Source organism: Lagopus muta, chromosome 7 (genome assembly GCF_023343835.1).
Source record: "Lagopus muta isolate bLagMut1 chromosome 7, bLagMut1 primary, whole genome shotgun sequence".
Taxonomy (NCBI): Eukaryota; Metazoa; Chordata; class Aves; order Galliformes; family Phasianidae; genus Lagopus; species Lagopus muta.
In genome coordinates, this window is record NC_064439.1 from 16,503,286 (window position 1) to 16,529,863 (window position 26,578).

The window sequence follows — 26,578 nt, forward strand, 5'->3', positions numbered from 1 at the left end:
CCCTGGGTGGCTTACCAAGTACTACTCCAGGAGCTCAATGTCTCTGGGTTGTGAGGAGATATTTTGCCAACAAGGCTCTGAGCTGCATGGTGGTCTGTGATGTGAAAATAAAATGGGGTGCTTGGAGAAGGTTGGAAGAGTGCTGCTGTCAGTGCAGGACTTCAGCTTGGGAAAATAACTGAGGAATCAAAGGGAGCTGAGCAGCCAGGAGCAAAACCTGAAAAGAGCTTTAGTTTGCAGCACAATGCTTCTGGCCTCCAGATGAAAAGAAAGCTAAAGCAAGCATAAGCCACGGTGACATTTCTAATGAAAAGTCAAAGCTTTTGTACTACCTGCAAGGTGGCAAAGAGCTGAAGGCAGCCAACCGGTCCCCTGCTGGGCAGACAGACATGAATGGTGCATAGCAGCTCTCAGGGCAAGGAAAGAACATTTCTTTGTTCCTGAGCAGTTTTGTACCCTGAGGATTGCTGACATTGTGCTTCAGTTTCCTTGATGCAAATGTGAGCCAGATCCTGACATAACACAGCTCAGTGCATTTAATGGACTTGTTAAATGAGTCTGTGGTATATTCATCCAAGTCCTGCTGACAAGGCACCTATGGTGTCAAACATGCAACCTCCCCTCCTTTCAGTTCTCATTCCTGGTAGTCCTTAATGCATTCATTCTGGATTCAGCTCACATGTGGTCCCATGAGATGTTCAGAACAGTTTCCCATGCCATGAGTGCACCCAGCTGAGCAGCAGAGCCTGTTTCTGCAGGAGGCTGCACAGGGGCAGGGCCTCGTGCTGACTTTGTGGGTCTCTTTTGCTGTAAGTCTGTAAATTTTGGGCCATTTTGAACAATAAACAAACAAACAAATGTCAGGACAGACTCTTTGTCCTCATGCTGCAGAGAGCAGCAGCCAGGAAAGGCAGCAGCAGCACCACTTGCTGACGGCTGTGTCCTCAGAGGTTTATAAAGTGATTAGGGAGTGATTGCTCATATGCAAACCTTACAGTCCATTTCATTTTGCAAGTAGAATTGTGTTGATTTGTTTGTAGTGGAAAAATGAATCACACCACAGTTCTTCTTCTGTATAAATCAACACGTAGATAAACAGGTTATTTATGTGCACTATGAACAGCGGCTATAAGCATTTAAATGAGCCATATATTCATGTTGGTACACTTGTACATACAATATGTATATCTGTATTATACAGAAGATCATAAATGCATATTTCAAAAATATATGGCTATTTTGGGTACAATGTACTCCTTCCCATACTTTGGGAAAAATGAAAAACTAGGCCCACCCCCTATATTCAGAACCATAAAAAGCAGCAATCTGATGTCAAATGTTCAGTGCCTGATTTGTTTGCATGCTTTCAGCAACTAAAAGAGCTAACATATAAGGAAATGAGTAAAGAAAAGTCACCTGCATGGATGGAAAGGTAAAGTTCAATTTTCCAAGTTTTAAAGAACAAGAAGATTGAATACCACAACACAATGAAGGCCTCAGCAAGGGAAACAACCAATTATTACCCAATATCTTTTATTAAATTCACAGCATGCTAAAGCTCATTTTCGAGTTGGTTAAATTAGCTCTTTTAGAACTGGAAAAAATTGCTCTGACCTATAAAAAAATACTATTTTACTTATTAAAAAAAAGAAAAAGGAAGTGTTCAGCTTGAAATTACAGCTCTGCAGATTTGCTCAAAAGCAACAGCCATGAGCATAGAATTTAAGGAAAGAAGCTGCTTACTTTCAGAAGACCTCAGGGATGCAGGGATCTCCAGCAGGGTAGCCTTGCATCCACTGCGAACCCTTGAAGGAGGTCAGGGAAGGCATGGAGCCAGGATCCACCCCTTCTGGTCACTCAGGAGCACTGCATGCACCTCAGCTCCCTGGGCTTGGCCCTTCCTCCCTGCCAGGTGCTCAGTCACTGGTCCAAGCTGTGACTGAGTGTTTCCAACACACTGCCACCTTGCCCTACTGTGAAGAACCCATCTCAGCCTTCTTGATACCCTCCTCAGGGCACTGGCATTGTGCTGGGGGAACCCCCGCCAAACAATCCCATCTGCTCCAGGAAGGGTGGAGACAGCCTTAGTTACCTAGAGTCAAATCCATTTTACAATGAAAGCACAGAAGTCATAGAAAACACAGCTATAAATGACACTTTTCATCAAATTTCAACCAGAATACATGCAAGTACCTGGACTTTCTCATTCCTTCCCACACTGTGCATGTGTGTGTGCATACTCTGTACTGGTCTTATGAGGCCATCTGTCACTAATCCATTTCTGAAGAGTTCCCGAGCCACAACACTTTGGTCATTCTTCACAGAATTACAGAATGTTTGAGGTCCGAAGTTCAGACAGAATCCCATGTTCCAGTTTGTGCCCACTGCCTCGCGTCCTGGCACTGGGCACCACTGTGCTCTTTGCACCTCCCTTCAGGGATTTACACACATTGGTGAGATCCCCTTCAAGCCTCCTTCTGTTCATGCTGAACAGTCCCAACTCTCATCTTCTCCTCACAGGAGATCAGCTTGATGGCCACACTGCACTCTCTCCACTAAGTCCATTTCTCTCTTGTACTCACTTTTAGAAGCCGAGAAGTGTGAGAAGTGGAGCTCAGAAGACCTCTGTTGGTTATGCCATGCTGTGTCTGCAAGACCCCCAGCTTTGGGACGAGCACCATCAAGTGGTTCAGAGGAAAACTTCCAGGCTTCATTTTCCTGATAGATGGAATTCTTACTTGTAAAGGACTTGTGCACAGCTCGTTCACTGAACACACATAATTCCCTTCCTCTCCTCTCCCACTCATGGCCCCAACACTCCTGGATTTCATGACTTAGGACAGTTACAGAAACAGCAATGGTTCAACCCTAGGAAGCAATGAGAAAGTGCCAAAAACTACAAGAACTCCTACATGAATAATGGGACATTAATTAAAAAAGGTCTGATAACTAAAAATAAATTAAGCCTAACTATCTACATTTACACAAAAATAAGAACATATAAAGGGTGTTCTAAAATAAAGGCTCACTTAGCCTCATATCCAGTAGTAGATGATCACGGAAAGAAACCAGGGTGACTACACAATCTTCAACAACCTGCACATTAAGAGTTTTTATCCTGTTTTCAAGCATCTTGATGGATTTCTCTTCCAGGGCCTGCCTAATGCTGTTTGAACTCCTGGTATCCACAGCAACTTGTTAAAATTAGCTTCACAATTACAGCGTATGTGGAGAAAGACTTCATTTGTTTTAAATTGCTGCATGAAGGTCACCACGGGTGTTTTGTAATTCCTGGATGATGAAAACCAGCAAATAGCAGTTTCCTAATCACCTTCAGACCACTTGTAATTGTATGTAGGTCTCATCGCTACCTCAGTCACTCTCCCTTCCACATTAAACAAGCTGCAGTTGGTCTGTTCTGCAGTCACTGTTCACACTGCAGCCGTTCTCTGTCTCTGAACATCTTTACCTTTCTATCTGTTTACATACATATATACACATTAGATGAGGAATCCACGCATGCACACATACAGTACAGGTGGCCTACAGACTTCTACAATGACATCAAGAAATACCATCTATTTCCTAATCTTTTGTGCTCTAGTTGCTATTACTTTCAAGAGAACATAGTGTAGATCCTACAGTTCTCCTCTAAATTGCAGCGACTGAGAAAAGAGAGCTGTTGGCCATGCAATTTCCTTAGCCTGAAATCCTGAACACAGTACATGGTCTAAAGGTTGATGTCAAGGAAACGTGTGGAAACTCCTGAAAATGCTAATGCTGTGATCAGACCATAGATGCTGTAAAGCTCACTTCCAGTTCATGATGCTTTATTAGTTTAGTTTGGATCAGTAATGACTTCAGAAAATTCACAACCCAAAAGGCTGTAGACAGATTTCATATAAATGTGCTTTATTGCAGAGAAGTTACATTATTTACATGCTGCAACACATTACAACATAAATCTATCAAGTATTTCATGGTGGATGCTGTTGGTAGCCAGATAACATTGTTATAAGAATCACGTTATAAAGTGAAGAGACTTACAGCTTTATGTACTCTACAACTTGGAGTAGCTAAAATGTTGAAAGTCAAAAGGCAGTGTTTTCTCAGGCCTGCCTGTTGTCATATGCATGCAAAAGCCTAAGGAGAGCAAATATAAAAGTATTGTCTGGTTTCAGGCCTATGATGCCACCAAAGCTGATGATAGGCGTGTACTGATTTTTATTTTGAAGCATATAATCTTGCATAAATTATACAAGTCTAATAAGGTTGGTATAAATTTATTTATAAACCATGGCTTAGAAATAAAGGAGAAATGCAGCTTGCACATGCATTTAAAAGGACAACCTAGCAAATGTTTGTGACCTTAGTGTTTATTATCTTTTCTCTTAACAGATCTGCTAGAAAACATCTTAATTCTAGAGTCACACTTCTCTTGGCTGAGTAATGACAATGAAACTCCAGAAAAAGACAACTAAGCAATCTAGCCAATATATGCTGGTGGAGAAAAATCTATGAAATACAGAACATTATTTATGTCTAACTTAGTATGTCTTCATTAAGCAATGTTTCTAGCAGCATCATAGTGAAATATAGTAGTCGAGTGAAGTTTGGCCCCTCTTTCTTAAGTGCAAAGAAATCTAAAGTAGCAATTGAATCTGTAGCCCAGATATCAGTTGCTAAAGCTTTGTTGCTTTCTGAAGGAAAGTTCTCCAATTGTACCAGTCAGGATGTATGACTACAACAAGCCTAAAGAACCATAACAGCCATTTTTTAAGAAGTGAAGGAAGGGGTCAGGATGAAAGAAAACCAAACCAAACCAGAATACACAAGCCAGTGCTTTCCCTGGTCAACCAGCCTTTGTTCTGCTGCGGCCAGTGCAGCTGGGCTGAGTTAACCCAACTAAGGAGTGCACTTTGCTTCTGTACTTCCAGTGAGCTTGTCTTCAAAAAGAAAGGAAAAACAAAATGAACAAGGAATCATAGACAGAGTGGTGGCTCAGACACAGCCATACATGAAGGGCTCAGTGCTGCAAGGGACAGCGGTGCCACACGGCTGGGGCAGGTGCCCTATGGATGCTGCACCACGCTCCAAGCAGCAGCCTCCTTGAGGTGAAGGAGGGAGGACAACTGCAGGCACCAGAACTGGCACCTGCTGACCGTCTGTCTCAAAGAGGCAGTGAGGATGTACAAAAGTCTCCTTTCATGACCCTCTTACAGATGTCCACTTCTAATCTCAACGCCTGGCTTCAGCAAAGCACTGCCTTCTGTTTGGAAGGACAATTTGCCGTAAACTGTTCTCCTTCCCCAATCACCTCCTGGTCATTCTGCACGATCTTCTTCCACTCTCAAGTATTGTCACCATGCTCAACAAGTTTGAAGATGTGCATCTATCTGGGGAGCATTAGCGTGCACCTGCAGGACTCCCTGAAAGCGTTCCCAGGATGGATTTCTTCCCACGCAGGGAAGTGTACAGGGAACTGTTCCAGCTGATCAAATCCCACTGAAGTTGTTCTGTGAATGCCTGGATGGGGAAGGGGGAAGTTGGGCATGTAGATTCTGAATTCAATCCTTTTACAAAATAAGTAGCAAGCTGGATTTGGGCTGCACATGGAACACCACTGGCACTGTGTGGGCAAAACATGTGCACAGATGGCCAAATCAGAGTCCTGGCAAGAAGACGTGTGTTGAAGGCAGAGGCCAGATCTAGGCCGTAACTGCACCCTAGAAAAGAGGGTTGGGAGAGGCAGGACTGCCCAGGGGGCACGTCCCCATGGTGGAACAAAGCACCATCCCACCTTGCCAGGCTGGTTGTGGCAGTTTGGCCACCATAACCTGGAGCTCACAAGCTCTGAGTCTTGACAGAATTTATGAGTGAGGCCAATGTGTTCAGACAGCACCGAGACCTGAGCTGACTCGTCTCCAGCTGGCTCAGCATCTGCATTTTCCAGGTTTGGGCTCAGCAGAGGCAGTAGGAAGATCTGTCCTAGCTGTTAGTGTAGACATGCCCATATTCTTCTGTCTTTTTCAAAGGACAAAAAATGTCCTCTTCATGCCTAGCTCATCTAAGTCCCTCCAATCATCACATTTTATCTTAAGCCACTTTTTCTATGATGCCACAAAAATCAGTTTATACTACATACGTGTATGTGCATGTGTGTATTAGATATGACAAGTTAAATATATATTAAACATATATAAATATCTATTTTATATATATTATATATATATATTAAACAACCATTCTATTCAATCATCCTCATTCATCTTCCAGCGAATCCCATCACTTCTCTCAGATTGCACAAGTTCTTTAGGACTGAACTGTCTTTATTTTGGAGTACTCCTTGTACAGCCAATTCCACTGAACAGCACTTCACTGGTACTAAATTTAGATGGGTGAGGGTGGAACCTAATTTTTATTATTAGCGGTACACAGATTCTCCGTGATACCTCTTAGGCCCTGGTGCTGTACCATGAGTGTTTTTGCACCAAGACTCATAGTTGTAAATGGGCCATAACTGAATTAAGCCAAATGCAGGACGACGGCTTTAGCCATTACTGAAAATGAGCGCTATATTAAAACAGTAACTGTTTCCATACATGTATGTGTAAATTAAAACAAAAGCATTTGGAGAGTGGGAGAGAGATGCTCATCATTTTTATTCCTACTATCTCTTGCCACTGCCAATATAGGGAAGAGTAATATTTCGGACTTCTCTCCTGACTTGTGTATCTCCAAAGGCCAGTTTCTGGAGGTTTGCCAACAGAGATGGACAGTAAACTGTTGTTGTTAGCTAGCTGATAAATTTCCCAGAGTTGTCCAGTTTTAGTAAATCAGGTCATCATTTCTGGGGTATATTCGCTGTCATTCTTGCCTGTCTCATGTAGTAGGATATGCCCAGTATGAAATACTGAACAACATCACCCTCACGGATGTTTAGAGTTGGTATTCTGGTTTCTTAAACTATATTTTCCAATTTGTAACAAACAACAGATAAGTTGTCCTAAGACTTACCAGAATATGCAGCTAAGACGACTGGATTTCCACTATTAGCAAAGTCTATGAGCATTAATAGGGAAGTGCATAACAAGTAACTTGCTGTGTATAAAACCCCTGAATAATACAGTATCAAACTATAAATTTAAATAACAGAGAGTAAAACAAAAAGTTCACTATATAAATCACAGGAAAAAAAAAAAATTCCCAAACCCCAACGGAATTTCCCAATGAGAGTTACTGGCTTCCACAGCCAGTGAACAATTACTGTAATTCTATATATAAACAAAAAGTCTATAGCAGGTATTTTAAGTTGCAATAAGAAAAAAGTATCGCAGATTGCATAAATGTGTTGTGTCACATAATATCAAAGGTATTTGCAAAAATTATACAATCTGGAATGCTTTAATATGAGACACAACAATGTACTTAAACACACAGTAATAAGAAAATGAGAGCAACCATTATATAAAATGTGTTTTTGGGATGCATTGAGTTAGCAGTGCTATTGAGATTAAATACGCAAAGTGAAAAGTCGTCATTTTGAGAGCTGCTCACTGATACTCCTTTCTGCCATCAGGACATTTTCTACGCCCTACTTCTGTTGGATCCTTAAAGTCCCAAGGGCAAGTTAAAGCCAGCTGTGACATTCAGAATTAATTCTGTTAAGATTTACAGTGTGCGTTTGTTACCAACTTTTGGGGTTTTGTTTATTTTTCTTTTAAAGGAGAAGTGATTTCAGAAAGGCAAGTTTCTTTCAATGACACAGTAAAATCCTTGGAGCAGGGACCACATTCTGGGCACTGCTAATCACATTGTTGGCACTCAACAAATAAATAATAACAATAATAATAATAATTTGTTTTGCTTAATTCCTACTTGTTGTGCTGATTCCTTTTAAGTGATGCTCCTTAGGAATTTTCAGATCCTTTTGGCCTAAGTTCCTTTTGTCTTTCCTGTTGTCTTTCTTCTCAGTGTTGCTACTTTCCTCAGTCCAAAAGCCTCTTATTTTCGAGGTGTTGCTGTTTTATTTGCACTTATAGCAGAGGTGTTTGATAAAGCTACACTTCTTTCTGCATTTGGTAAATCTGGTGTGTCAAACTCCCAAGGGCAGACTTCAGCTCGAGATGCTAAAGGTTGCTGCGAGTAACCACTTGGCTTACGGGAGTCAGAAATCACATTTCCCTCAGATGAGGCAATTTTCTTTTGTTCCACCAATTTATTGACGTTTTCTGCTGCTTTCTGGGGCAGCTCCTCGTGCTCCCCCCCACAAACATTTGGTGCATATCTGTTAACGTTCTCGCGATTCAGCCCAGGGGAGCCCTGAGATTTGGAACTCAACTGTTTTTTATCACTTTCAAAAATGTGCTGCTCTTGCACCTCCCGAGTGCCCGCCTCCAACTTCTGTGGGCTCTGCTGATTCGACTGTTGACAGCCCTCAGGCATCTTCTGCTTATGATGAGATTTCCCCTTTGGCTGGGAAGGGTGATTTTTCTCCGCTTCTGAGGAAGCAATTGACACATGTTTTTGAATCTTAGAGTCAGAAGGCACAGGACCAGGAGTTTGGTCATATATCTCCCAAGGACAAACTTCTCCTATGTCGAAAGTGTCCTTGTGCAGAGTCTTACCTGGGCCTGTGTCTGGATTTGCAGGTGTTTGACTAACCCTTTGCTGCTTCATAATGCCAGACTTATGGGTTTTCTTTGTCTCCTCAGACTGAGTAGAGTTCTTCCGGTGAGAATCCTTGTGCTCCCCTTTATCGGTGGCCGAGTGCTTTTTGCTGCCTTCCTTCCCTTTCTGCTGAGATTTCTGAGATTTAGCGCTTTCTTCTAGACTTTGTGTTTTACCCGTAAGTCCCAGAGTCTTTTCCTTGGCACTAGCAATAACACTGAGGGATTTCTGTAACACAGATGTTCTTGGATGCAGAGGCTTCTTATCTGCACTTAAGTTATGCGCACTTAGTGATTTGCACACCAAAGGGACCGATTCAGTGGACACAGCTTCACCTTTTTCAGTCTTTTTGGTTAAACTGTTACCAGTGAAGGAATCCAGAATTGAATTCTCAGCAGCTGTAACTTCTGTGCTTTCTGCAGTTACGCTATTAGACTCTCCTGTTTGATCCCTGACGTGATCGTAAGTGCTGTGGGACTTCTTTAATGAGAAGACTCTGTTTTTCAAGGTCTCTTCTTTTGGCTTTGCAGAACTTGTGGAATCTTGTGGGGGTTTTTTCAGCGTAGCCGTGCTTTTCACAGCATTGTGCTCCATCAGGTCCTTCTCGTCCCTGGAGCACTGCCTAGTGACTGTCTCTGGGATTTCTGTAATGCGCCTCATTATCGAGCGCCCCAAGCCCTTTTTAGAGCACCTTTTTTTCTGGAGATGCGGGTTATTAGCAATCATCTTTTTCCTTTTATAGATTTCAAGCTGGGCATACAGTTTCTTCAACTCATCCTGTAAAGCAAAGTAAATAGCAAAAATAGTATGAACAGAACAAAGCCAAACAACCACCCCTAAAAATGACATTAATCTTATCCCACTTTCCTTACTAATTCTTGAATATGCCATTTCTCCAGTTTTTTTCCACCTTAAGACTAAGTTCAGCCCTAGTGCACAAACCAGTTACCCTCCATGGCTGCATATCAGACACCATGCACAACCAATACACATTCATACAATACTGTGGTGTTAGTTTTCCTATTGACTCTTCCTGCTATTCTGTGTTCTGGAACTGTAAGTCAGACAAGTTCCAGGCAGAAATGTCCTTTTATCACATAAGAAGGCAATAGCACAGCTTTCTATTTCTTATGTTTATCAAAATGATATGTTATGTATCTATGTACAAACAACTAATCACAGTGACACCAAATGCTGCTTGTGCTCCAAAGAAACTACGTAAACTGATTAATGGCTTTTGCTGTGGAAGTTTCTTCCTCCTCAGCCTCCAGTATGACTTTTACTACAACTATTTTTTCCTTACGCTGGTCAATTCTTTCCAAGATATTTCACATGACCAGAATCCACAGTCACTGAGAGACTTAACTGACTTGTTTCATTTGGTATCTGCAAAAAAAAATCAAACTGATTCAGAATTTACCAATGTGAAAGAAATGCTTTTGAAAATAGAATCATAGAATCATAGAATCACAAGGTTGGAAAGGACATACAAGATCACCTAGTCCAAAATAAATGATATTTAGTTATATATACCCGAATATCTTCAGGATCCAAACTATGCTCGCTCCATGCTGAATTGATACTGCTGTTCAGATAGGATCCAGATCGGCCCATATCAAGTTCATCTTCATAAGCTTCTGTAGCTATATCATCTCTTGGGTTATTGCTTGAATGTGAAAACTGCAGTAAGCATTCAGAACAAAGATGTTGCCATTAGTGCACAACAGAAGTTTACAATAGTTTTCATTATACAGTTGATCACAATGGATTTAGTACGATTTTCTAAACTCAGTACCTATAGGCATCACTGGTGTAACTACTGTCCTGGAGAAAATCAGTACTGCATGGAAGAACTCATATTAATGGTGGATTAACCACTAAGGGTTCTGAAATCTGCATTAGAAAAGTCCTTTGTACTTATTCTGCCACTTATTTGTGCCTTTTTACACTGCATTCACTTTAAGCTTATATGACAAATTTACGGGAATACTCTTTCAGTACTGCCAACTAGGCTGCTATAACCATACAACTACATTCCATATTCCATGCAGTCAGATAATCCTGCAGAAAGTAATTCTCCCATTTCGGATCCCGATCCTGAATATGAATAGACAGAGTGGCAAAAAAAAAAAATGTTATTAAGAACTGGAAAGAGAGGTTGTGTGAGCTATTTTTTTATTCATATGGATTCATTCATCTGTGATTCTATTGCCCATGTAGTTATCTCGCCTCAGGACTTTATGAATTGAACAGAACCTTGTGAATCTTCTCTTCATTCCCTGAATTCTTTGGGGTACTGGAAGGAAAGCCTGTACAGTGTTACACGGATAATGAACTAAAAATGGAAACCCTGATCCTTAGTTATGAGTCAGTTTCAGAAAGGTTAACAAATTTTCTAGGCTAGTCTGGAAAGGCATCTCTGAACACATGTAATGATGGATAAAATGGATAAAAAATAGAAAATAAAACTATTACTACAGACTAGTAGAGTCATTAAAAAAATAGGGCTGTGCAGTATTCAGGCCAGATCAGTGCGTCCTCTGGTTATGCATGTTTAATATATCTATTTTTGAGAGTTTGTCAGCAAATCAGGAAAGGACAGAAACATTAACTTGAACTTTCTAGCATTATTCCTTTTCTGCAACTTTCACCTTCACTGTTACCTTTGATTCTTGACTTTCTGATTAATGTTACAAGTCATTTCAAGAGCCATTATAAAGCCACTTGTTTTGCTGGAGTACTGTACAAGAAGAAAGCTATATTCAAATCCTACAGACTCGTGCAAGAAGCAGGTGGAGCTGACTGGCATTTTATCATTCCATTCTGAAAGCTGTGCAGTGGTGCCCAAAGCTCATTCTGTTCTCTTCCTTGCATCCTGTCATTTGCATCTTCTTGTGTCCTGCGCACATTCATCTTCTCACCCTGCTGCTGGCACTGTAGCATGGACAGTTTCTTCATGGTATGCAGGACTGGTATGTCCCCATGCTGCAGCCATGGGAAGGAGCCTGCAGTGGGGCAGGAGGGCTGGGGGAGCTGCTGCCTGCGGGGACCCGTGTGGAGCAGTGCCTGAAGGGTGGCTCCATGGTACAGAGCTGTGTTGGAGCAGTGCCTGGAGAGCTGAAGCCAGTGGGGAGCCCATGTGGGACCAGTTCAGGAAGGATGGCATCTTGTGGGAGGGACCCCATGTGGGGCAGGGGCAGAGTGAGGGCAGAGTGACCATGAAGGAGTGGCAAGACCAAGTGTTATAGACTAATTACAGCCCCCTTTCCCTGATCCTCTGTGCTGATCCTGGGGAAGAAACAGAGGATGGATGGAGGGCAGATGTATTTAGTTTACTTTCAGTTTCTCATCGCTCTGCACTAGTAATAAGTTAATCTTTCTATGCTGTCTATTTTACCCATGATGACAATTTGTGAATGATTTCCCTGTCCTTATCTCAAGCCTTGAGCACTTTATCATCCTATTTTCTCCCCTTTTTCCTTTGAGGAGGGGAAGTGACAGAGCTGTGTGATGGAGCTCATCTGCCCATTAGGGTGAAATAATCACACAGTGACAATTGCTGGGTTTAGGTCCCAGTCACTCCATCTCATAGCCTGTTTAACCTCATCATCCCACTTTTATTTAATGGTCCATGCTAGTCTTTCTAGGCCTTCACACAAACTCAGGTAACACTGCCAGTGGCCCAGTCGAGCAAATACTTGAAGTAGGGATCACTAGGCAAGATCTTTTCCTTCCTGCATGAATCAAATCCATTTATGTGTTTTGTTTAAATTGAAAATAAAAGTCCTTTGAATCTATGGAATTTTAAAAATCGGAAGAAAGAATCTTTCAAAATGTGTAAGAGTTTATAAAAGAAAAAAAATCAGATACACTTCTAGGCATTAGACAAATTTTACATCTTCCTTTTCTACCAGTTGCTTGCTAATTTTATACAGAATTGCTTCTGCATGACAAACTTATCTTCCTGGTCTTGACAAAAAAAGAACACAATACCTTAGGGATCAGTAGTAGCCCAACAGTGACTGTCACAGTCAAGTGCGTGTGTGCAAAGAACAGCATCAGCATCCAGTCAGACTGAAGTCTTGAAGCAAGAATGAATCTGAAAAAAGAATTGCATTGCAATTCACTGTCTTTTCTCCAGTGCATTCTATTAAACATTTTGAATGTTCCTTAGGTTTCTTTTCACTGAAAGACCAAGCACAACTGGTTTTGTTTTGCAGTGACTTCATACAGACTAAACTATTCACATGCTATTCACAGACTATTCTATTCACATGCTTTACCTATGTACCACAGATTCAAAACAATTCAGGAAAAAAACACACAGAAACAACAACACAAGCCAAAACAAAGTATAAAAGTAACAACAGGTCTTAAAGGACATTGCTTATTCCAGTGTTCTCACTCTACATAGCTGGAGTTTTTTCAGATAGTGTAAATAGCCTTTGGCATGAACTGAGTTACGGCAGTTTGCATAAAGGATGTGAACTGCTGGTTTTAGGTTAAGTAAGAACACGTACTATGATACTTTGCAGTGCACTTTGTAAATAGAGGATGTCCAGAGATTGCAGCTACAGGGTGCGGCTGATAAGCCAACAAAAAGAGAACAGCACTGACCTGCATTTCAGTGGGGAACAAAGAAATGGTGTTGATTTCAGGACCGCTTATGGTCCAAGAGCCCTGCAAACACTAGGAAATGGCTGGCTGAACTTTAAAAACGAAGCAGTTCCTGCTGAGCTTTCTAAAAGAGTAGAGCAAGCACTGCAGTTAGAGCAGCTTGGCTTTTCTGCTTTAGTGACTCCCAAAGATATAAAAGGTAAGCAGTACAATGGATGAATGGATCTATCACTGGCTTGTAATCTGCAAGTTTGTATAAATCATTCACATCAAAATGAGATTTGCAGCTTACCCAAGATCACAGATGCACATTTTGCAGAAGCTTTTGTTAACAGAAACAGTCTGGCATGAAACATAGGCTGTAGCAAAAAGCTACTGATAGTGCCATGATGGATGCAGGGCATCATCTGAAATACAGTCAAACTTCACAGGTAATTAAGAGAGTGCTGTAGGCCCTTGAGAGAGCAGAACTTGCAAGGCCAGCAGTCCTGATGTAACTGTATTGACAACAGTCTATAAAGCTTTGCTTACCTTGGTTATGATATCAGAAATACCAGATTTGAATACAAATGTAGCAAAATTGGGACCAACAGTAGTGAGAAAGTAACAAAAGAGTGGGTTATTTATGAGGGAGAAGACAAGGACAGAAAAGGGCTAAGGCAGATGGGTTAAGAAGTATCACAGAAAATCAGAAAGAAGAGGCAGTAAGATGTGCTAGTGGCATGTAAGCAAGTTGTTACTAACAGAGCTCTGTACCTGATCATTGCGGAGACAGAGTTTCTATTTAAATGAAATTTTTCCATCAAAATTTTTCTCAATCATACAAGAGAAAGTGCAGAAAAGTAATACTATGCTGATCAGAAGGTAATGAAGAACCCTCTGTTTCTGGAATGGGAATCACATTAAAGAACAACCATGAACAATTCAAGGTTGTATTTGGTGCTCACGTTAATCTTCTGTGAGCTTCAGGAATTTTCAGGCTGGATGGCTGCAACATAATAGTGGGTGTACTTCAAGAATCCAGTGCTATCGACTTCATGACAATTCAGATATACCATATAAATCATATGATGATTTCATCAAATATAAAAACATCTTACACTGCAGCTCCTTCAGTTACATGTAGAACTTGGCAGAGAAAACAGAAGCAAGAAAAAGTGCATGTAAAGAAAAGTGAACTTGAGACCGGGTTAAGACTTGTGCGTATGGATATGTACATCATCTCAGGAGGGACTCTATTTTCAGTGCATTTTGTTCGTTCCTATCTACAAAAAATGCATGGTGTTTCTTCAGCAAATCAGCATGTGGCAGAAAGGAAAGCAATACTAAATGTACATTTTTTTAAAAAAAGAAGGAAGAACAAAATCAGCAGACCCTAGGGTGAAGGAACAGATAATGGGGAAGATCAAGTCCTTCAGTGCCTTCTTCGCTGAACTGCATTACGTTTGTTCTAAAAGAAGGCGTAGACAGAAGAAATCTCTTCAGAATTCTTTGCTTCGTTAAGATCAGGCAGTGTAGGAACATTTCAAAACAATGAAAAAAGTTTGTAAATCTGCTACTGAAAACAAGCAAACCACTGCCCTGATTAGAAATGCCAGCAGGACCAGGCCTGTGTAAGAGAGAGGAGTCTCTCCTTTTCTCATATTCCTAGCGCCTTCCAAGAAAAATCCTCAGGGTTGGATGATTACTTCCATCCTACTGTTAAAAGAAACTTGCACCCCACAAAATACTTCTCCTAATGCACTGAGCTGTATCTTCTACCATGAATCAAAGTATGGTTTAAGAACATTAATTACTGGGGGAAAATTTTGACTGAAAGGCTACCATACGAGCTGTAGATGATTCAAAAGTACCATATTAGTAGCAAGCAATTAAAAAGTACTCTAACTGTGTAACTGAGTTTTACGCCTACCCTATCAGGAATGACAAGAAAAACATTTCAACCAAATACAAATTTTTAAAACAATTTTTCATATGTTTGTGTTAGGGAGTAAACAAGGAGATTTTGAATGTCCATGGATGGCAAGATATGGGGTTAGGAGAAGATTAAGGAAAGAAAAAGTTGCAAGCCTGAGAATGGCAGTGAACTTTACAACCATGGCAGGGAAAGAGTGCACCCAGCAGGAACAGAGATGAAAGATTTCTTTTCTTTCTTTTGCTGGTCTTTACTCAGAGAAAAATGCTGCAACACAGAAGAAAACATAAAGAAGGCACAGAGAAATGTGAGCTCCAATACAGACCTAGAAAGTGAGAGGCGTATTTGAAGATTGTCAGTGGAGTGGTGTAAAAAAATAAATCAGAGTAGATAAGGTCTGTCAGGAGGCAAAGATAAGTGCAAGAATGTAACAAGAAAGTCATAAGAATCTCCTGGTGCATGAGCTGAAATTCATGCTGTCTTGCTATTCCAAATTCCTTAGTAGGAGGTGCTCTGACGGAAAGGCAGATAATTTTCATACACTCTGGCAATGACCCTTATTTGCTTGTTTTAAAATATTTAAAATATGATTTAAAATACAAAAAGATTTAAAATATGAAACATTGAGCTCATTATAAGCTTTCAAAGAAATACATGCCTTATATTACTGTTACAGCATAACAATTTTTAAGTCAGCATATAAAGCACTATGCCTCATGCACAAACCAGTGCAATTATCTCAACATACAGCTGCACTTTGCCAATCTGTTACACACCAGGACACATTCATATAAACCAACATTCTTACCTGCTGCTTTTCTAGGGATACAAACCAGTGAGTGGTGTGTAAGTGATACAAGACTGACAATATTTCTCGTACCTCTAGTTTATCACATGTACTGAACTTTGTTCAAAGGACACATTAGCTAGCAATATGGAAAAAAAAACCACCCCTAAATATATTATTAACAACCTGATCAGATACATTCTTGAATTCTATGGGAACAGTTTTAAGTTTAGTAATTAATTAATATATTAATATATATTAATAAATATTTATGAGACTTTTCCTTAAGTATCCTACTCCATTTACCCATTTTATGTTGCACGATATGAAACCTGAAAGATAAATAGCTAATTACTAGATCCACATATCACTTGCCTAATTGTATGGAATATAGCAGAGATAATGAGCTCATTGTGAACTGCAACAGCCATATAACGCGGCTCATGAAATGCTGATGGGACTGTCCGCACTGCATAGCAGAGATAAACACCCCACAAGAGGAATAAAAATTCAGCTGTGAGAAGAACAAGAAGAAATAATTTGCAATTAGTTTTATAGATGAAAAAGGAAGGAAATCTGAAGTACTACAGTATCTTCTGCACGTGTGAGTATCTATACAAAGACAGTATAGACATATAAATGTATATATCTACACACATAGGCGTTCAAACTCTTTCAGATACTGTTACTGTACATCTGGTTTTAATTTTAAACACCACTTTTTCTCCATATCAGGAATCTTTGCACTTGTAGTGCAAAGATTTTCAATATAGAAACTATTAAGGCAATATCAAATAATTTCTTCCTTGAGACAATGTCTAATAATTGCTTGCTCATTTTTCAAATTGGTACTACAGAAGCTTGACATTACTTAAAATAACAAATATGATTACTTGTAGCTTTGGTTTTTGTTGGAGAGGCAGCTACTGGTGCTGCTAAAGACTTCAAGTCTTTAAGTCAACATTTTCATTTCAAAGGTTTGTAACTCAGATAAAACAATCTATTTCGGGTTTAAAAATTTCCACTGTTCATGACAGTTAATTTTGCTGGTGCCCATAATATTATGAGTCACTTCTGAGGGCCTCACATAATTATAACAAATGACGTGTCTCTCTCTGTTAGAAGAAAAATGAATAAAGGAAGAAAAGGCCAGCATCAGCTTAGACTATGTTGTTAGATCTAAGTCATCTGCATCCACCAGTCCTGTGGCGGCAGGTTCCTGTAGACGCTCTGCTGTGATATCATTTTGCTTTTGACACAACTGAAATCACGTCACAGCCACCTTGAAAAGCCTCCCCTTGAAGGACAAAAACACGTAGCAGGAATACAGCTGGCACCTTTGTGCCGTGCCTTGCACTCTGGGCTGACGTGGCTGTAAGTGGTTTAGCCTGAGCAGTAAGGTGAGGTTCTGTAAGAGATCCCTGCAATTCCTGGGCCAGCATCAGAAATTGAGTGTAATCCCACTGTTACTCACACACTGTTCTTGGCTTGTTGAACTTTTGTAACTAATCCACTAACCGCTGTGTTCTGTGCAAGGGTTAGGACTAAAGTCATCTATGCTCAGCCAGTGGTCTTCTTGCTGCCTATGAGCTGCCAGCCAGCTTTGCAGTGCAAGGCATCACATCCTAACATGGCAAGATGCCATGCTTCTCCATAGAATTGAAAGCACTCTGATGACTACCCTGAATAGCTGGATCTCAGACATCTGGGTAGGTGAGTTGAACCCTGCCTCAGCCTCTCATCTCTGAATTGAATCCAGTCAGCTGTCTGCACTAAAGGAAAATTCCACGTTCAGCTTTTTGTTGGTTTCTGAAATTCTGTACTTTGTCACCTTGCCTTAAATTACTACTTGTTATATATATAGAAATAAATTAAAAATATAGCAAGATGCAATGTAATGGGCAATCAGTCATTTATCATACTTCTTTTTGTAAATACATGTTATTGTACTGTAACAGAACAGGTGATTGGTGACTGGCCTGTATGGGAGCGATCAGCCAATCGTTATTGGTTTTGGTTTCAAATCTTCTAATATCTTCTATAGATAGAAGCCATGCTATCACTGAATTCCATGTATTATTCTAGTTCATTAAAAACACCTACACTGGAATTCCCTATCAAGCCATCTTGCACCTTAAATCTTCTCTGAACAAGCTGAATATGGATTTTGCTTCAATAAGACATCAGGTTCCTTTACAAATATTATCAGTTTCGTTTTCTCTAAGTACACTTATCTTGCTTATGCAGCGTCATGGCACTGAAATGTATTGCTCTTCAAAGTAATGAAATGTATTGCTGTAATTGCTCTGTATTGATTTAAGAAGAAACTGAAAAGGAGAAAATGCATTCACAGAATGCTAAAGCCAAATTACTGTATTTTACTGTCCTATATTCAATAGAAACCCTTATTTCAGATGGCATTCCCCAGAACATTCCACATGGTCTGTTTCCTCTCATTTTGCCTTTTATTCAAAGTGTACCACAGTATAAATAAATAAGGGAATAAAGAAATTATCAGTAGAGCTGCACAGTTAATGTAAAAAACTAATTATGAAATAACAGGCATATATTCCCAAAGAACATGGCTCATTTTTCTCCCTCTTCTACAACCAAAGCGAGAAGGTCTCTTACTGGTAGAAATGATCAGTTACCAGTGCTAACAGAAGTTGAAAGTTGGAAAATGTTGGGCTTTTAATGGCATGAAAATACATGTAGAAAACTATATGTGCTGAAAGTATTCACAAAGTAAGAAGTCTGGGTCAAATTTTGCTTATTTTTACTATTAAAACAAGATCTGATGTAACTCTGAAGATTTACGAGAATATATATATATATTTATCCAGACTGAAAAAGAATTTCAAGATAACAGAAATGAAAGTGAATAAGTTGCATACAAATAGTAAAGAGAATTACAATGAACTTCAGAAAGTAGGAATGAATGATCCTTGGATCTGATTAATTCTGCAGATTTCATAGTTTTCAGTTTCATGATCATACACAGAGTCCCTAAGACAAGAGGAGGGTATTTCAAAGCAATAATATACTGGAGTACAATAGCAGTTTGCATTGTTTAATGAATAATGCTTTTATAAAAGCTTTATAGTTAGAGCAGAGTGGGCATTCTTGTATGTAGAAAATAATTAGTGAGACATTTGGTATGTAACACAAATGGGAAATAGCTTTAAAAACACAAGGTAAAACAACAGAGTTCCTATGGTTGCCAAAATCAACACAACAATAATTTTGTTAGTGATAACAAGCAAAACATATTAATTGAAAAACAATTTATTATCAAAACCACTAATTACACAGCTTAAATGTATCATGTAAAAGTTGAGCTTGAGGGGGAAAATTGTATTCACATAATTAGATACATACTGCTAGAGCATTTTGTAATGAAAATCTGAAGATACAAAAATTTGCTCTATTATTTTCCTTCATAGTCTCTCTGATCTCTCAACATAAAACAAGCCAGTATAATTATATACTTGTTATAGATGACACAGCTAAGGTAGCTAACTTTAAGTTGATAGCTGGATAGATAGATGGATAGTGAAACATGTAAGAGCAAGACTCCTAAGCATAATTTACCTCTGAGGTCTTTGTCTAGTTTTGCTCTTTGCACATTAGTGACTGTCTTGCACACAATCTCTATAATGAACAAAATCTGGTTTGCTCAATAATATTTCACTCCGAGCCTGGTGTTGGAAGAGTAACTTGAAAAGTAAAGGGCTGTATTATGATAATGCAAACCTGTCAAGACCAAATTCAAAGTCCAAAATACATAATCTTAGTCCTTCAAATATGATTCATCATAAGGCTTAAAAATTACTTATTACTTTTTACTTATTAAGCACAAGAAGTGTCTTCTTTTCCGCTTCTGGAAAATGATGGGAATTCCTACTTGAGTGACCTGCCTGACAGGAAATGTGAAGTAAAAAAAATATTTAAAAACTTGCAGTAGCTATTTTATAACTGTCCAAACCAGGCATTCAGATGGATGCAAATCTCTGACTGACAAACGACTAAGAAAAGAAATGACTGCTTTAGAGACACAGAAGGTGAAATGTAAACACAATGTGGCCTCAATATGCCATGTGCATAAGTTAATTAATCTTTAAATATGTAACCTGCCTGGTTATATATATATTTTAGTGTTTAAAAATATGATCATTCCTTTTGTCTGTAATGCCCATGGTGTTAGAAAACGGAACATTTTGGAACACTTAGCTTCATTAGCCACCACACTGGACTAGCCTATACTCTATTACAACTAGGGGCAGTCCATGCCTGTCCTCTTGGGATCTACCTGGGCCACTGGTCATACTCTGCACCTTCTGAGAATGAGCGACAGTGATATATCCACAGTATGTGATACATATCTGCTGTGTAGAGAAAGATACACTCAGATTGGTCTTCTTGACTCAAACTTCCTGAAGATCTGAGATAGCATATTTGCTAGGATTTGCTAAACAAGCAGTTATCTGTACTGTCAACTATTCTTTCATATTTAAAACCAGTACAAGGCACATCTGTGTCCAGAGATAGCCATGGAATCATAGGATTACAGAACACTGGAAGGGACATTAAAGATCATCCAGTTCCAACCTTCCTGCATAGGCAGGGACACCTTCCACCACACAATGCTGCCCAGGCCCCCATCCAACCTGACCTTGAACACCAGGCATCCACAAGTGTCTGGGCAGACTGTTCCAGAGCCTCTGTGACATTTCTGAGCCTTGAACTTTCAGGCCTCACTTAGACGATGCAGAACCTGCTGCTGACTCACACCTGCCTGCCCAGCCCCAACATGAGTGAGTTCCAGCATCCATGTCCTTGCTCACTGCTCACTGAAGCCAGTACTTCAGCTGACTGCATGGAGCGGTGGAATGAGCAAAAATCATACAAGGAAACATGGAAAATCAAGAAATGTGAAACTCAATTTTTGAGGCCTTAGGAAAGTCCTTCATCCTTACTTTTAGAGCTTTGGCATCTCTAAAGCTTGAACAGCACAAAAATTAAAACACCACGTATCCAGTTTTAAATTGCTTTCCTGTGTGTTATAATCTTCACTTAACTATACCATTTCCTGGGAGACCAGACTCATTTAATGCATGTGACAGAGCAATTGCAGAGATAAATCAAGGTTGATTAATAAAGAAAGCCGTATAATTTATTGCAAACAACATTTTAGATGCTTAGTGAATAAGGCAAAAGACTGCAGGAGGAAAAAATGGTCTTGAGCACATGCAAGAGAACTGGATTCTAACTTCGTGCCTCAGATCTCCTCTACAAATGCAAAAGTCGAGCCATGTTTCACAGACACAATCTCAGAAAATGTTCTTGCTAGTTGGAGACCAATCTAGAATTTTTTTTTGTTGCAGTTTGTAGCAGAACTGAGCACACGGCTGTATTCCTGGCCAGTGAGACAATATATAACACATTTTACATAGATATGACGAGTTCTGTGACTGAGCCAAAAGCATTGCAAAATGGACACCCAAATTAGACTGACCATGTAATCCTAATCTACTGTGCCTCAGCACTAGCTGTGCAAAGTAGGGACAATGCCACCTTGTCACTTCAATACGGCAGTGGAAATAAATATAACCATATTTGTGAACAGCTTAGATCCTGAACTATGAGTTTGCTTCTTGCCATGGCCTAGAAGGGAAACTGAGTTATTTTAGGTTGATATTCAACTCTCCCATCGTGCCAGAAATGACCTCCTCTTGGTGCCTCTTCAGGAGAACATGGCTGTGGGCAGCGGGAGGGAGCTCTCCTGCGCTGGCAGCCACATCACATGCTAACTGCTGCTCAAATGTTACCTGCAAAAAGAAGACAGCCTTCATGGTTTGAAACCAATTTTCATGACTCTGTATGATGTTCCATATCCAACCATGTTGGTTTTGCTCAAGAAGCAGTACCACAGGACAAGAAATACTTCGCATGCTTTCATCATGTGTTTAAGAAGGGAGAACCTTTTACAAGTTTGACTTTAACTAAGTGCATTTGGCATTCTGAACTTTGCACTACTCACAAAGCAATATTGTTCCACAGCTAGAACATTTTTTTCCCTCACATTCTGAATACAAACCATAATTCTCAGTACAGTAATGGACTGCTCTATGGCTCTTCCATCCACTTCCTCACTCAGCTTTCAGGAGCTGCATACACCACTCTTAAACAGAAAAAAAAATAAACATGTCCTGCTCTTTCACAGCCAGCCAGTGTGTTCTCCTTCTGTCTCCACTGCATTCAATCACCCAGCTGGAGAGATGTGCCATGTCACAGTAGATTTTTTCTTACGCTGAATGGGTTGTTCTATATTTCAGCAAATTGCAGTTGCATATATGGGTTTTCAGTGCTGAATTATTCCTAGCAAATTATAAATTAGCAGAGATTTATCTTTATCTCTGATTATATCTCAGAATTATTTTAATGTGCCAAGCACAGCAATAAAGACTTACGTGTGGAAAAAGAACTAATGGTGCCAAATCCTGACATATCTTCACTACCAGAATTCACATGCTTTGTGGCTGTGCGTGGCTGAAAGAAGAGTAGGGGTCCATAGGCTGCTGTAGCACAGCAGGCTCCATCCCCTGAGCTGCCATGACTGCCTTGAAAGCCCACTTGGGCAAGTGCCAGGCACATGCTGACCCCACAGCCTGTGAATCACATGGTTTGAGGAAAATGAGAGATGCTTTTTGCTGGCAATGGAGACATGTCCACTGACTTGAGCATGACCTGTCCTTCTGTAAGAGTCTCTCTGCATGAAATGTATGACTGACAGCCTCCGGGATCTCCCCTCATTTCTGCACTTTCCCCATCTCTTAATCTTTATTTTCTTCATTCCTTCATATTATTGCTTCTTCTATAGAAGATGTGCTGACCTTGCTCATTCCTTCCCTTGCTATTAAAGCCAGTTGACCTGTGCCCCATCACCCTCTTTTGAGTGGAAGAGGAATAGCAAGCTGAGTGTGGGACTGCTTCTCTCACATCTTAAAGAGGATGCAAGCATATGCCAACAGTATACAAAACAGTTGAAGGACAGGAAAGATTTGAAGCTGTACAAAAAATGGATTCTGCTGCCAACAAGAGGAAGTCAGCATCTCTCAGCCTCTCCCGACCTCCTCCTCCCACAGATGGCTTGCAGAAGAATCTGAATACAAAATTTACTGATGCACAAACATGTGGTTGAGACAACCTGTTACTGATTTCCTTAGGAGAAGGTTTGTACAAAAGGTTATTGGCTTTCACTTGTGATGAGGCAGGTATAAAGAACAGTGAAGCAACTGCAAGAGGCAATGCAACTTGAACTGCTCAAACCAAGGTTTCCAACTACTTCTGAGAAAGAGAAACTGAACAATGTTGACTGCTCATTGTAAAAGAAGAAAGAAAAACAGAACACACTACTTTTGGGGGAAAAAAAAATCTCCATCACCCCTAAGCATGCTTTATTTTAAATTAAACTGACAGAAGCAGTTAATCTGAGATGAATGAATTGCCCCATTTCATTTAGTCTCATAGAGGAGCCATCACTTGTCTTTGGTGCTCTTCCCTACACTTTAAGATTTACTGTGTCTTAGAGATGGGGAACTTAGATTGCACACAGAATTGGTGATGCAGACTGTGAAAGAGGTGTACATGGCAGGAAGAGCAGTGATTAACAATCAGAAAAAAAGCCAGTCTTGTTGTGAAAGCTGAGGAAGGCTTGTTTGTAAAACCGGATCCACTTCTTATTTCTGCTCGAAACACTTTTGACAGTCCTGGTTGTATCACTTAGAGTAAACTTTTCACAAGCAATCACTATTTTCACATGAAAACTGAAGCCAGATTTCGTCGGTGTTGAATTCTAACAATTACCTTCTGGCTGGGCTTTCTACATGGAGAAGGCTATAAACACTGCTCAAAAGAATTAGTTCCCAGATGTCTCAAGAGATGGCTTTTGTTGACAATTTTTGGCACTGATCTTTGTACATTCATACTAAGGAGAACGTGGCTTAAGAATGCCCATTTGGAAATTAACAATTCTTCTTTCACGGAATACTCTGAACAAAGTACCCCAAATATGGCATAGGGACACATCAAATGGGTGTAACAAAAAGAAATAATAACCACTCATTCATGGAATGCAGCTGAGGGCCTGTACAAAACTTAATAAGGGGTCTCTGTGAGGCTGTGTCACAATGCCCTGACTCAGAACTTTAAGGGAACCCTTAATTCCCAATCTGTCAGAGCCGTCCTGGCAATTCATATCCTCTTCAGATGCGAAGATTATATAGGTTAAATATTAGCAAATGAACATTGGGAGGAAACCCTTTTGGGAATGCAGACTAATAATATTCTTCACAGTATTCTTCTTTGTTCCTTTTCCTGGCTGAGGGCATTCAGTAATTATGACAGAGTTGTGTGTTTGTAATTCCCTTGATATCCAGAACCCCAAACCTGAACTCCCAATTAGTGCAGCTGAGCCAGAGGAGCACAGCTCCTGCCAGCTGGGAATCACACTTGTGCTGGGAAAAACACCTAGCTGCATTTGTTTAAAACCTGCCTTTAACTTCTAGTTTAAGTAAAATGCCAGAACACAGACACAGGGTACACATGGTGATTTTTAAAAACAAGAGCTTAAATGCTATCCACATTGGGTAAAACCCTGGCCCTAACAACAGGATCCTCCATGCACCAAGATTTCACATCTGCTTTTTACTGGTGTTTGCACATGCATGTTTACCTCTCTGCCTATCTTTCTCTCCTGCCAGGGGTTCTGCACATTAAACTTCTTATTTTTTCTTTTAGTGGGAAGTTTTTTTTTGAGTAGTGTGCTCACATCTCTTTCACTTAGATGATTCTTCCGACCATGTAAAGAATAATAGTTTGATTTGAGACACCACAAGCAAGTTTTTCAGCTATTTTTTTCTAATTTGAAATCAGAAATCAGGCTGTGGTAAGTAGAGCTACAGGATTTATTCAAGCCATAACAGAAAGGATGAGCCTTTCAAGGCCCTCAGGACTTTTTCTAAAATCTCAGGTTCTGATCCATGCCATGGCTTGCTTAGGAGACAGATGCCACAACTCCGACAGCGGTGCACAAACACAAAGGAAATTAAAGAATCTAGGAAAGTGCCAATTAAAATACCCACAAGTATCCAACGTCAAGGAAAATACATACTAACTTACATTACACTACACTGATAAGCATTTATTGAAGGCTAATTTCTTCATCAGCATATCACAGAGTAAAAAGGCAGTGTTAAAAATGGTGACAACCTTTATGTCTAAGTCCCTACTTCTCTTGCAGAGCACCCTCTCAAACCTAATGAAAATGTAACTATAAAACATTCACTGCAATAAAAGTCTCTGGAGATAGAGCCTAAGTAGAATGATTAGTATGGAAAATGCTTCATAAATCCTAACTCCAGTAATCTCTGATAGCATAAAGGCTTCATCTCATTATGACTTTCTAACAGAGCCTTGTTAATTCTCAATTCGCTAATCTGTGACCTTGAAAATTCCCTCCCTACGCTGCAGTGAGACATTGCCAGCAGAGTGAAAAACAGTGAGGCACTGGAGCACTGGCTACAGGTGACAGAATATATTACAAAATATTCACTAGCTTTCTATAAAGTCCTGTGCCTGGCTAAATCAAATGAAATAACAACTCTTTCACAAATTATCATCCTGCATTTTCATTTTGCCACGTTAAATCAAATATCATAATCTATCACATAATTTGCAGCACAAAATCTTTCAGAAGGCAAGTTAACTGCAAGAATGAAAGGGATTCTGCATTATGTGTATTTCTCCTGACAGCTCTTTGATATCAATTATCTGGTTTTGGAACTAAGTCCTCCTGGCTGTAAGCTTTTCAGACTCTCTTAACAATAAACACCTTCAAGTGCACATAGATAGATAAATATACACACAGGTTAGTACAGGCTTGCAGCTGTACAAATCCTGGTATCACTCACAGAATCACAGAATGGCCAGGGTTGGAAGGGACCTCAAGGATCATGAATCTCCAACCCCCTGCCACATGCAGGGCCACCAACCTCCCCCTTTAATACCAGACCAGGCTGCCCAGGGCCCCATCCAACGTGGCCTTGAACACCTCCAGGGACGGGGCATCCACAACCTCCCTGAGCAGCCTGTTCCAGCACCTCACCACTCTCTCTGTGAAGAATTTCCCCCTGACATTCCCCCTAAATCTTCCCTCCCTCAACTTAAAACCATTTCCCCTTGTCCTGCTGTTATCTACCCTTTCAAAGTTGATTCCCCTTCTGTTTCTAGGCTCCCTTTAGGTATTGAAAGGCTGCAATGAGGTCACCCCGCAGCCTTCTTTTCTCCAGCCTGAACAAGCCCAGCTCCCTCAGCCTGTCTTCGTAGGGGAGGTGCTCCAGCCCTTTGATCATCTCTGTGGCTCTCCTCTGGACCCTCTCCAACAGCTCCCCGTCTTTCTTGTGCTGGGGGCTCCAGACCTGGACGCAGTGCTCCAGATGGGGCCTCACAAGAGCAGAGTAGAGGGGGACAATCACCTCCCTGTCCCTGCTGGCCACCCCTCTTCTGATGGAGCCCAGGATACCATTTGC

At 40.3% G+C, this 26,578-nt stretch overlaps 1 protein-coding gene across 1 annotated transcript in view; it reads right to left on the reverse strand.

The window, feature by feature from the left end:
• Window positions 1-3,598: 3,598 nt before the first annotated feature.
• Window positions 3,599-26,578, reverse strand: part of GPR158 (G protein-coupled receptor 158) — a 182,786-nt gene continuing 159,806 nt past the window's right edge. Inside the window, exons 8-11 of the mRNA XM_048950958.1 lie at window positions 16,365-16,503; window positions 12,664-12,769; window positions 10,204-10,350; window positions 3,599-9,447 (exon numbers count right to left, since the gene is read on the reverse strand). Of these exons, the coding sequence (XP_048806915.1) occupies window positions 8,005-9,447; window positions 10,204-10,350; window positions 12,664-12,769; window positions 16,365-16,503 (1,835 nt within the window). The 3' untranslated portion in view covers window positions 3,599-8,004. The remainder of the gene's footprint in view (window positions 9,448-10,203; window positions 10,351-12,663; window positions 12,770-16,364; window positions 16,504-26,578) is intronic.